This window comes from Salvelinus fontinalis, chromosome 3 (assembly GCF_029448725.1).
Source record: "Salvelinus fontinalis isolate EN_2023a chromosome 3, ASM2944872v1, whole genome shotgun sequence".
NCBI lineage: Eukaryota > Metazoa > Chordata > Actinopteri > Salmoniformes > Salmonidae > Salvelinus > Salvelinus fontinalis.
Genome location: NC_074667.1, coordinates 59648401 through 59661897, shown reverse-complemented (window position 1 = coordinate 59661897; position 13497 = coordinate 59648401). Strand labels below are relative to the sequence as shown.

The following is a 13497-nucleotide window of genomic DNA, read 5'->3' as shown; positions in this document are numbered from 1 at the left end:
CTCTGTTGCTACCAGATTTAAAGGGATAATCTGTTGTTCCGTCACCCGGTCGCGTCATGCCATTGTTAAGAATGTTCTCAAAATGCCCTCTTATCGGCGCGCCATAGTGGTGCCCAAATTAAGGGATAATGCCCGAGGCTTCGATGGCCAACTGGACTCCAATCAAGTTGTTGAAACATCTCAAGGATGATCAATGGAAACAGGATGCACCTGAGCTCAATTTCGAGTCTCATAACAAAGGGTCTGAATACTAATGTAAATAAGGTATTTCTGTTTTTTATTTTTAATGAATTTGAAATAATTCTACAAACCTGTTTTCACTTCGTCATTATGGGGTATTGCGTGTAGATTGGTGTCGATTGATGAGGAAAAACATTTATTTAATCCATTTTAGAATAAGGCTGTAATGTAACAAAATGTGGAAAAAGTCAAGGGGTCTGAAATACTTCCCGAATGCACTGTATAGTAACTTGCTTACTGCATCAACATGTTTAACTCATCAGAAAAAACATTTGCAAGCTGCAACACATTATTATCCGAGTCCTCATACATGTAATGTGTGGATGTGGAATAAAGGCTATTTCAAATGTTTTTGTTAGTGATATTATTTGTTTATGGTTGTGTATCATCCTTATGGTATCATTATTTCTGAGTCAAGATTATTTTGATACAGTGAGGACATTGAGAAAACCTTTTTCTAATCAAGTTATGGGAATGCTTTTGTAACAAACGGCATGTTTTCAATTAAAAAAAAATCTAAACTGATTGTCAACACAAATGATCAGATGTTATTGTATTAAATGGGGGGGGGGGGTCGCTTAATATTCCCCCCTCCCAAAATAAAATGTTTGATTTAGTTAATTTTTTAGACCTATTGACTTAAACAATATACTCCACATTTACATCAAATTCGTGTTTTAAAACGTTTTTGAAGTCAAGAGCTGCAGAGCTTGATAAATGAAAAGTTCATACCAGCCAGAAACAGATGACAGAACTCTTCTCTGAAAAAATATTGGCTCTCATGCTCTCTTAACTACTGCAATGAGTAGGTCATAGTTCCGTCCTTTCAACATTCTATAATTATGATGGCTTTCTTGCAGTCATATTTGTTGTTTGTGGTTATGTTTTCATTCTTCACTCCAACTGGTAAGTAGAAATCTTTAGAATTAGTTAGTAAACTATACCATTTTGCACAGTATCTGAACAAAAACATTTTTTTTTTTATAAGACTCTGGGATAATTTATATTGCTGAAAGACTGTCAATGAATTACCCTGCTGAAAGACTGTCAATGAATCCTGCTCTTTAAATGTGAAAGTTCTTGTTGGTTTAGATGAAGTTAGTTGCAGTATGAACAACTCTGTTGCTACCAGATTTAAAGGGATAATCTGTTGTTCCGTCACCCGGTCGCGTCATGCCATTGTTAAGAATGTTCTCAAAATGCCCTCTTATCGGCGCGCCATAGTGGTGCCCAAATTAAGGGATAATGCCCGAGGCTTCGATGGCATTATCACTTATATAAAACGGGTTACCAACATATTCAAATAATGATCGACATACTTTCATTATCTTTGTGTTCTGTATCTATGGACGCGACCCAGTCGTTCGTTCTTTGTGTTCTGTATCTATGGACGCGACCCAGTCGTTCGTTCTTTGTGTTCTGTATATATAGACGCGACCCAGTCGTTCCTAAATGTTCAGAGGAGCTAGCCAACAACACAGCTAACACAATAACTTCGAACTGAAGATGGAAAGACTGAAAACCAGCTGCACTTCGTTTCGTTGTACTTTTTTTCAATTGACATTTCGTTGTATATATCCATAAAAATGTTGCCAGCTGATTCGTGTTTTCAACTGGCTGAGAAACGCTGCCTGCCTCTCTCTCGTCCCTACTCCCGAGCCCTACAGGATCATTACTATCGGACAGTTGGAGATCTAATTTGAATATTGAAACAATGTTGCAAATGTCGGAGAGACAGACAGTAAAGTTTATACAAATCTCTCCTGTTGAAAACTATTTATTTTAAATATATATATATATTTTTTTATTTCACCTGTATTTAATCAAGTAGGCCAGTTGAGAACAAGTTCTCATATACAACTGCGACCTGGCCAAGATAAAGCAAAGTAGTGCGACACAAACAACAACACAGAGTTACAAACCCTATCAAATAGGACACTCTACTTTCAGGAGAAAGGGTTTAAAGATCATCCTTGGCTCCATTACAGCCCCTCCTTAAAGGGGGTCCTCTGTTTCTATTGTGATAAATACTTTGCAACACAAAAGTCTAAGCTTGCGACAAAAGCAGATTCAGCTTTTGTCCAGACTAGCTTTCAAAATTGGAAGAAGGCACTGGAGAAATGTAGTGCGCATAAAGACAGCCAGTGTCACAAATGAGCTGTGATGACTCGGATTCAGGAGCCAAAGCCTGTTCATGTGCAACTTTCACGTGAGCTTTAAAGACAGCAGCAACACGCGAGGAGAAATCTTATGAAGATTGTTGGGGGTGTGAAGTTCTTGGCGCTGCAAGGTCAGGCTTTTCGAGGCGTTGATAAGGAGAGGGAATTTCAGCCAGTGTCTAAAGTACAAGGCAGAGGGCGATGCAGAGCTGAACAAGGCAGAGGGCGATGCAGAGCTGACCCCTTGGCTGAAAGGTCACTTTGATTTCACCAGTCCCCAAATGCAAAACACCATTTTGAATCTGGTGGTGTCACGCCCTGACCGTAGAGAGCTTTTTATGTCTCTATTTTGGTTTGGTCAGGGCGTGAGTTGGGGTGGGCATTCTATGTTTTTTTCCCCTATGTTTTCTATTTCTATGTGTTTGGTCTGGTATGGTTCTCAATCAGAGGCAGCTGTCTATCGTTGTCTCTGATTGAGAACCATACTTAGGTTGCCTTTTCCCACCTGTATTTGTGGTGTAGTTGTCTATGTGTAGTTGCCTGTCAGCACTCATGTTTGTATAGCTTCACGGTTCGTTAGTTATTTTGTTAGTTTGTTTAGTGTTCGTTCTTTAAATAAAGAAGAATGTACGCATCCCACGCTGCACCTTGGTCTCCTCTGTTTGACGGCCGTGACAGAACTACCCACCACCAAAGGACCAAGCAGCGTGGAAGAGAGGACTGGACATGGGAGGACATCCTGGACGGCAAGGGATCCTACACATGGGAGGAGATCCTGGCTGGAAGGGATCGCCTCCCATGGGAACAGGTGGAGGCAGCCAGGAAGGCGGAGGCAGCTAGGAAAGGGGCCAAGGATTACACTGGAACACGGCTGGCAAGCAAGCCCGAGAGGCAGCCACAAAAAAAATGTTGGGGGGGGCACACAGGGAGTGTGGCAGAGTCAGGTTGGAGACCTGAGCCAACTCCCCGTGCTTACCGTGGCGAACATGTGACTGGTCAGGCCCCGTGCTATGGGGTGATGCGCACTGTGTCTCGGCCGAGCATTCACAGGCCGGTGTGCTCGGTGCCAGCGTCCCGCATTTGCCGGGTGGAAGTGGGCATCCAGCCAGAACGGGTGGTGCCAGATCTGCGCTCGAGACCTCCAGTGTGCCTCCACGGCCCAGTGTATCCGGTGCCTCGGCTAAGGAGGAGGCTTCCTGTGTGTCTCCCCAGCCTGGTGAGTCCTGTGCCTGCGCCCAGCCCGGAGCCTCCAGAGACGGCCTCCAGCCCGGAGCCTCCAGAGACGGCCTCCAGCCCGGAGCCTCCAGAGACGGCCTCCAGAATTCCTGGGTCATCAACGACAGGGCAAAATATAGCCAAGATGGCATGTGATGTGATGATGCGTCCAGGCCTTCCTCTGTCCCAACTTCCAGGACAAACCTATGACGGTGCCGCAGACATGGCTGGACGATTGCAGGGGGGTGCAAGCCATTTGAAGGAAAGAACAACCCACTGGATATGTATTGTCACTGTGGTCCACACTGTGTGAACTTAGTTACGCAGGCTGCCTGTGTAGCCTCTCCACTGGTAAGAGATTCAATGGGTCTGGTGCATGAATTGGGGGGCTTCTTTAATCAATCTGGCAAGTTCGGCCTTGTAGTGTCTGAAGACCTGACGGGGGACTTGGAGTGCCTGAACACCCTGCAGCTTAGGAAACAGACCGTTTCAGGCATGTTGGAGGCTGTGGACCATGTCAAAACAAGCATGCAGGACAAGCGAACGGAGGAGCACTTTGATGTCTTGTTCGCAACTGCTATGGCAACAAAGTTGGACCTACAACCTATTCAGATGCCTCATATCTCAAACCTACAAAGCGTTACACCGGTCAGGCTGCAGCCCATATAAATCCGGATGCCCAGTCTTTGCACAGAGCCCAATTCTACAACGCCTTGGACACAGTGAATACTCAATTCATAGAGAGGTTTGATCAAGCTGGATTTTACAAGCTGCAGCAGCTTGAACACGTGCTGCTACGCGGAGACAGGGACAAGGCGGTGGACGAGTATCCTAAATACATCTTGTTCTTGCCCTCTCAAGGGACGCCATTTAACCGGCTGTCACAATCTCTGTACAGTCAGCCGGTACTCGCACATGCAACCCACGAGCACAGTGCTTGTTTACATTTACAAAGTTTACATTGTAGTAAAACAAGCTCATATTTTTGGTTCTGATGGGGTACGACCATTGAATGGAGCTCGTGAGGCATTTATAGGTTATATTCTCCAAGAATCAATGGGTATATATAATTTAAGTCTAAATAAATCGATGTAGCAACTGCAGATTGCCCCTTTAAAGAGATAGTAAAAATATATTAAGAGTAATTATTTATAGCCAAATAAAAGAGAACTGCATATTATTGTATAATAACGTATATCTATTATGTGGCAGTATAAAGGTTTACATGCATTCATGTTTTTTCTCACCAGATGGACACTTTATCACCATCCTCGACCTTTGTTATTACAGAGGGGAAGATCCACACGATGTGGAGTACGTCTGGAGAGCTATTTCAGACATGGTGAAGGTCATGGAATACAACAGCACTCTCAATAGATTTACTGGTTACACACCCTTTGGGATACATAACGCTGAGCAATTAAACGCAGATCCCGTGGTCCTGGCATCGTTTCAAACTCCACTTCATTTCTTCTGCAAACATTATGGTGCCCTCGCCTACGAAGCTGGAATAAACAACAATGGTAAGCAGTTCTATGGAGAACGGTGGTGAAAATAAAATACATTTGCATAAGATATTTCAGGAAAAATTGATTTCACATCATAATTTTACAATATTATTTTTAAACACCATTTAGTTGATTTTTACATGAATTACGTTTGGGTTTGACAAGTCAGGGAACTTCCAGAAAGAAAGAACTGCACAGACAGGTTATCTAACTCATACCATCCCACTGTGGAATCTTACTGAGTTTGTTTTGAGGAAGTGAAAGAGAACTAGCTTGGGTATCAGTCTGACACAACACAAGGCATCTCAATTGACTTCGTCTAAAAGTACACTTACTAAAGCTTATAGGTGGAACACATTGACACCCAAGCTAGAAAGGGAACTGACCCGTATATAGATGTACAACCTAAGTGGACATGTACATACCTGTCCATTGAAAAACACCAAGCAGTAGAAAACAAAAGAATACTGTTTTATTATTTTCCCTCTCAGTTGAGCCCTCCGTCCATCTGAGGTCCATGACGCCCCACAGTGACAGACACCCCTCCATGTTGACGTGCAGCGCCTACAAGTTCTACCCCAAACAGATCAGGGTGACCTGGTTGAGGAATGGACAGGAAGTGACCTCAAACATGACTTCCTCTGAGGAGCTAGCCAATGGCGACTGGCACTATCAGATCCACTCCTACCTGGAGTACACTCCCACACCTGGAGAGAAGATCTCCTGCATGGTGGAGCATGCCAGCTTCACTGAACCAAAGATCCTCCACTGGGGTAAGGAAGTAAGGGGACAAGGAAGCAAGGGAACTAGGAAAAAGCGGACAAGGAAGTCAGGGAACAAACTGAGTGTTACTGGAAATGGTTTAGGGAAGGGAATAAGGAAGTAAGGAAGCAATGAAGTAAGGAAAGGTTGAAATAAGGGAGCAAAGAGCTCTGATAAGTTGGGTTATTAATGATGTGTGTTGTTTTTCAAACAACTGTAACTATAACTACATTCATCTCACTACGTTTCATCCCAGACATGTCTCTGCCATGGTCTGAGAGGAGTAAGATAGCCATCAAACAACTGTAACTATAACATCTGACTACGTTTCATCCCAGACATGTCTCTGGCAGGGTCTGAGAGGACTAAGATAGCCATCAAACAACTGTAACTATAACATCTCACTACGTTTCATCCCAGACATGTCTCTGCCAGGGTCTGAGAGGACTAAGATAGCCATCAAACAACTGTAACTATAACATCTCACTACGTTTCATCCCAGACATGTCTCTGCCAGGGTCTGAGAGGACTAAGATAGCCATCGGGGCGTCTGGGCTGGTGCTGGGGCTGGTCTTCGCTGCAGCTGGTCTCCTCTACTACAACAGGAGGAAGACCACTGGTGGTGATGGTGAGTATAAGATGTTTTATTGTCAAATACACCGGATAGGTGCAGTAATGTGTTGTTTTACAGGGTCAGCCATAGTAGTACAGCACCCCTGGAGCAAATTAGGGTTAAGTGCCTTGCTCATGGGCACATCTTGTCGGCTTTCGGCAAGGGATACTGTGAGATACGCTAACCTCTAGGCTACCTGCCGATCTCTACAGACAGATAGTATCGTTTATTGTTCAGTCTGTTACTCTCTGCCTCTACAGTATCTATCCCCCATGATTGTGCTGCTGTCACTTTAAGACCAACAATATAAATGAATAATATGTTAATAACTGCTTCTTAGTCAATCAATGTTAACAGCCAAAATGCACAAATGTAAAAACTCAAACGGTGGTGTATTTTGTTCAACAGGGAGGGAATTGGTGCCAACAAGTCACCCATCCCAGTGATCTCTCAGTGACTACATTACAGTTCTGCATAGTGTAAATATGAGTCCCAAATGGCACCCTATTCCCTATATGGATCCCCGGTCCTGGTCAAAATGAGTGTACCATATAGGGTTCCATTTAGGATGCTACCTAATTCTTATTATGTCTCTGACTGCAGGGTGTCTATAGACACTGCATGGTGTCTATCTCTTGATGATGTTGTCTATATCTTATGTGTAAGGAGTGTCTGCTGCTTTTCTAAAGACTATCAAGAGTTGATATTATTGTTACAGTAACACCTTAAAACAAGTTCCTACATATATGCTATAGGATACAAGATATATTTTTATGAAGTAGTTTGTTTCTCACAAATTGTCTTGAATTGTTTTGAACAAACCAAGTAGTTGGAACCACTTTTTATGCTCTTGAACGACCTTATTGTACAACTGTGTAAACTAGCCTGCAATGCTACCGTACCTGTAGACTTCCTGTCATTGTGCTAACGCTAGTTAGCATTGGCTAAAAAACCCAATAACAATAACATTAACAAACGTGCTGGGTTGAACAGTGGCGCTGTTTCCCCTGGTGCGGATTTCAACTTTAAGAATGTTGTGTTTGCTATTACTGTAAACATGCTTTACTTATCATTCTGATATAATGCTAGCCTCCGCTGTAATTTCATATTGGTATGTGTGTGTGTATAATGTGTGTGTGTGTAGGCTACAGATGTAGGATTGTAATTTGACCTATATTGTCACAGCAAAATAATCCTGTAGTAACAGGATTGAAACGTTTTGTCCATAATATTGCTGGATCGGTGGTTAGGCTATTAGCTGGACAAAAGTAGGCTACATGAAAAGTACAATACTGTTAATATAATCTTGTGTTTTAGGGCGGGGCTTTCAGTGAAGTTATGTACATCACAAAGCTCATCTGCATTTCCTGTGGTGCAGGAAAATTCTCAGCAACAAAAGAGTGATCAATTTAAGATCCTACATCTGTGTACGTGTGTTTCTGTGTATCACTGAGGCTTTTTACATTGTTGTTACAGTACCAACAAAATCCTTTACTGCAGCAACACTCTGGGTGTGTCACAAATGGCACCGTATTCCCTATGTAGTGCACTACTTTTGGCTGGGGCCAATATGGCACCCTATCACCTATATAGTGCACTAGTTTTGAACAGAGCCATATGTGCCCTGGTCTAAAGTAGTGCACTACATAGGGAATAGGGTGCCATTTGTAACCATTTGGAGAGCAGCCTCTGTATAGGATGGATGCCTTTTGGTCAAAATGACACAATTCCGTTTCACTTGTTTTTTCCTTTAAACTTGAGCTATCTGACTTTACACCCAGTGGTGTAAAGTACTTAAGTAAAAATACTTTAAAGTACTACTTAAGTAGGTTTTTGGTGTGTCTGTACTTTACTATTTATATTTTTGACTACTTTTACTTCACTATATTCTTAAAGAAAATAATGTACTTTCTACTCCATACATTTAACCTGACAACCAAAAATACTTGTTACATTTTGAATGCTTAGCAGGATAGGAAAATGGATAAATTCACACACTTATCAAGAGAACATCCCTGGTCATCCTCTGCTTCTGATCTGGCGGACTCACTAAACACACAGGATTCGTTTGTAAACGATGACTGAGTTTACAAGGAAATGGTGCCGCCTGGTTTGCTTAATATAAGGAATTTGAAATTATTTATACTTTTACTTTTGATACTTAAGTATATTTGATCAATTACATTTACTTTTGATACTGAAGTATATTTAAAACCAAATACTTTTAGACTTTTACTCAAGTAGTATTTTACTGGGTGACTGTCACTTTTACTTGAATCATTTTCTATTAAGATATTTCAACTTTTACTCAAATATGAGAATTAAGTACTTTTTCCACCATTGCTTATACATATAACTTTTGTAATACCTGGGAGTGTTGAGTTTACTAATAAAGCTTAAAAATGAAGTTTTGAAACAGGCCTCACTTTCTCAATGACTTACCTGACTGAAAGGTTACAAAATCTTCATGTGCATTTTTATCTGACAATATTTAGCAATAATTAGAAAACCATTAGAAGTGAATGACCATATAATATCTGGGTATTTGAGAGTGGATACATGAATATTAGAATAACAGCGAGACACTTACCACAGATAAAAGAGGAAACAGTTAAACGTATCTTCAGTGTTACCTCTATTGGATTCAGTCAAAACCACCACCTAGTGGATGAGGTGGGTCAAATTAGTAGTAACAGTACTGGTTAATTATTATTGTTACATGTAGGCTCTACTTGGCAGCTGAAAAGCTGAATTACAGTACACCTCCCATACAAGTAAACAAGGACAATTAAAATGTCAGAAAGTCAGGATGGGAGGTCTCTAGGAGTTGAAGCAGATTGGAAAGTATTGAGAGCGGAGGACGCATCGATGGTATTACTGAGGAGGGAGCTGGTCAGAGTCAGACACATTCTACGACCCGACTCCTAATCACAGGAATTGTACTTTTCAGTTGATATCTTGAGTACATTATGTTGAAGTAAGACTTATCTTGAACGCACTCTGTTGAAGTAAGACACGGGAAGGGATCTTAAGTTAAAAGCTCTGATAACTTAAGGAGACAGTTTGGACCCTATAGAGTCTATGGTAACTTAAGGAGACAGTTTGGACCCTATGGAGTCTATGGTAACTTAAGGAGACAGTTTGGACCCTATAGAGTCTATGGTAACTTAAGGAGACAGTTTGGACCCTATGGAGTCTATGGTAACTTAAGGAGACAGTTTGGACCCTATAGAGTCTATGGTAATTTAAGGAGCTGGTTTGGACCCTATAGAGTCTATGGTAACTTAAGGAGACAGTTTGGACCCTATAGAGTCTATGGTAACTTAAGTAGGCAGTTTGGACCCTATAGAGTCTATGGTAACTTAAGTAGGCAGTTTGGACCCTATGGAGTCTATGGTAACTTAAGGAGACAGTTTGGACCCTATGGAGTCTATGGTAATTTAAGGAGACAGTTTGGACCCTATGGAGTCTATGGTAACTTAAGGAGGCAGTTTGGACCCTATGGAGTCTATGGTAACTTAAGGAGACAGTTTGGACCCTATAGAGTCTATGGTAATTTGAGGAGACAGTTTGGACCCTATAGAGTCTATGGTAACTTAAGGAGGCAGTTTGGACCCTATGGAGTCTATGGTAACTTAAGGAGACAGTTTGTACCCTATAGAGTCTATGGTAACTTAAGAAGACAGTTTGGACCCTATGGAGTCTATGGTAACTTAAGGAGACAGTTTGGACCTTATGGAGTCTATGGTAACTTAAGGAGACAGTTTGGACTCTGGAGTCTATGGTAATTTAAGGAGCTGGTTTGGACCCTATGGAGTCTTTGGTAATTTAAGGAGACAGTTTGGACCCTATGGTAATTTAAGGAGACAGTTTGGACCCTATGGTAATTTAAGGAGACAGTTTGGACCCTATAGAGTCTATGGTAACTTAAGGAGCCAGTTTGGACCCTATAGAGTCTATGGTAACTTAAGGAGCCGGTTTGAACCCTATGGAGCCTATGCCTATGGATCCTAATCCAAAGTAGTGTTTATATCTAAACAAATGTAAGCTGTAGCCAGTCATGGCTGGAATATGATAACAATGATGACCTGTCTAATGTGCTGATCCACACCTAGATCATATCAGTCAAACTAATGGGTGAAAAATACCCCTTAGACATGAGGGCAAATAGCTGGTTTGAGGTTGGCTAGGACTGTGCTATATAAACAACAACAACAAATAAAACAAGTGAAATTGGTGAGCATGTGAGAAAGCACATGCAGGCTATGGACAGTTTTGTTTTATTAGCAAACTACATGATTAAACGTGATGTGATTTTAACAGTGTAAAGTGGGTTTCCTATATGGAAACAGAGCTTGTTTTTCACTGGCTAGCAGGAAGCTAATTGTAGAATCAACTTTTCTACCTGTTCTTGACTATGGTGATACCATCTCCTGAAGTACAACTGATTCTACTCTAAAATCCCCTGATTGTCTTTATCACAGCGCCCTTCATTTATTACATCTGACAGCTTTAATACTCATCACTGCATCGTTTACCAAGTTGTCTGGGACCCCTTTTAAAGACACCTAGATCACTTCATTACTGTCTTTTTGTTTATCAAGCCCTACTCCACAAGCTGCCAACATACTTAACATCTCTGTTGAAATGTAGAATTTCAGGACATCGTTTGGATCATTTGGTGTCTCTGGGTCAATTTAGGAAATTGGTTAAGGATTTTTATAGTGATGAATGGGTTTGTTTTATGTGATCATAATGGCTAATGTGTATATTGTTTGTGTATATTGTGTATATTGTTTGTGTATATTGTGTATATAACTGTGTGTGTGCTGATGTGACTGTTGTACCCAGGCTTGTGAATGAGACCTAGGTCTCAGTGTCTCCCTGGTTCATTAAAAGTTGAATAAATCAAATAAAACTGACTTCCTTACCCGCTTAGATGAAGCACATCAGGTGTTTTAATTGGTCCACCACGTGAGAGAAGGGAGGAGCCAGGGAGGGAGGTATTGGTGCTCTCTGTATATCGCTCCATTCTTGTGTATTTTATTCGTCTTGTGTTGCTATTCTATTATAATTTTATTTTAAAATGTTTTTAATATGCATAGTTGGGAAAGGCTTGTAAGCAAGTATTTCACGGTAAAGTTTACACCAGTTGTATACGGCACATTTGATTTGATTTGAGGTCAGAGTAGTAGGCCTATTCATGTCGGTTTAGCTGTTGTAACCTATTTTATCCACTAGGTGGCAGTACACGTTCAAATGATTAACACGCTATATAGAGACCTACTGTATCTGTCTGTCTCTTGTAAAATAGATTCAAATCTGATTTTATTGGTCACATGCGCCGAATACAACGAGTGAAGACTTTACAGTGAAATGCTGACTTACGAACTCATTCCCAACCATGCAGAGTTTAAAAAGTCAACGAAATATTTGCTAAATATAAAGGAAATAGTAACACAATAAAAACAACAGTGAGGCGATATCCAAGGGGTTTCAGTACTGAGTCAATGTGCAGGGGTACCAGTACTGAGTCAATGTGCAGGGGTACCAGTACTGAGTCAATGTGCAGGGGTACCAGTACTGAGTCAATGTGCAGGGGTACCAGTACTGAGTCAATGTGCATGGGTACCAGTACTGAGTCAATGTGCAGGGGTACCAGTACTGAGTCAATGTGCAAGGGTACCAGTACTGAGTCAATGTGCAGGGGTACCAGTACTGAGTCAATGTGCATGGGTACCAGTACTGAGTCAATGTGCAGGGGTACCAGTACTGAGTCAATGTGCATGGGTACCAGTACTGAGTCAATGTGCAGGGGTACCAGTACTGAGTCAATGTGCAGGGGTACCAGTACTGAGTCAATGTGCAGGGGTACGAGGTAGTTGAGCTGGTTGAGGTAATATGTACATGTAGGTAGGGGTAAAAGTGACTAGGCAATCAGGATAGATAATAAACAGAGTAGCAGCAGCGTATTTGAAGTGTGTGTGTGTGTGTGTGTGTGTGTGTGTGTGTGTGTGTGTGTGTGTGTGTGTGTGTGTGTGTGTGTGTGTGTGTGTGTGTGTGTGTGTGTGTGTGTTGGAGTGTCAGTGTAGTATGTGTGCGTGGGTAGAGTCTAGTGAGTGTGCAGCTGTAATTCTGTAACACAGGTGTGTCAAACCATTTGTCGGCCCATCTCCTGATTTTTTGTGGTCTGGCTAGTATACCTGTCTGATTATTTGTGGTCCGGCTAGTATACCTGTCTGATTATTTGTGGTCTGGCTAGTATACCTGTCTGATTAGTTGTGGTCTGGCTAGTATACCTGTCTGATTATTTGTGGTCCGGCTAGTATACCTGTCTGATTAGTTGTGGTCTGGCTAGTATACCTGTCTGATTATTTGTGGTCCGGCTAGTATACCTGTCTGATTATTTGTGGTCTGGCTAGTATACCTGTCTGATTAGTTGTGGTCTGGCTAGTATACCTGTCTGATTATTTGTGGTCCGGCTAGTATAACTGTCTGATTATTTGTGGTCTGGCTAGTGTACCTGTCTGATTATTTGTGGTCTGGCTAGTATACCTGTCTGATTATTTGTGGTCCGGCTAGTATACCTGTCTGATTATTTGTGGTCCGGCTAGTATACCTATCTGATTATTTGTGGTCCGGCTAGTATACCTGTCTGATTATTTGTGATCCGGCTAGTATACCTGTCTGATTATTTGTGGTCCGGCTGGTATACCTGTCTGATTATTTGTGGTCTGGCTAGTATACCTGTCTGATTATTTGTGGTCCGGCTAGTATACCTGTCTGATTATTTGTGGTCCGGCTGGTATACCTGTCTGATTATTTGTGGTCTGGCTAGTATACCTGTCTGATTATTTGTGGTCTGGCTAGTATACCTGTCTGATTATTTGTGGTCCGGCTAGTATACCTGTCTGATTATTTGTGGTCTGGCTAGTATACCTGTCTGATTAGTTGTGGTCTGGCTAGTATACCTGTCTGATTATTTGTGGTCCGGCTAGTA

General features: G+C 41.8%; 1 protein-coding gene across 2 annotated transcripts; it reads left to right on the top strand.

The window, feature by feature from the left end:
- Positions 1-1014: 1014 nt before the first annotated feature.
- LOC129851230 (rano class II histocompatibility antigen, A beta chain-like) lies at positions 1015-8327 on the top strand. Of its 2 annotated transcripts, XM_055917638.1 has the most exons (5): positions 1017-1146; positions 4865-5137; positions 5614-5895; positions 6387-6512; positions 6906-8327. In XM_055917638.1, the coding sequence occupies exons 1-5, from the start codon at positions 1083-1085 to the stop codon at positions 6941-6943; spliced, it is 783 nt and encodes a 260-aa protein (XP_055773613.1). In that variant the 5' UTR covers positions 1017-1082; the 3' UTR covers positions 6944-8327. The 2 variants fall into 2 exon arrangements, with proteins under 2 accessions (XP_055773614.1, XP_055773613.1); XM_055917639.1 differs by lacking the exons at positions 6387-6512; positions 6906-8327 and adding an exon at positions 6305-6363 and having other exon boundaries at positions 1015-1146.
- The last annotated feature ends 5170 nt before the right edge of the window (positions 8328-13497 follow it).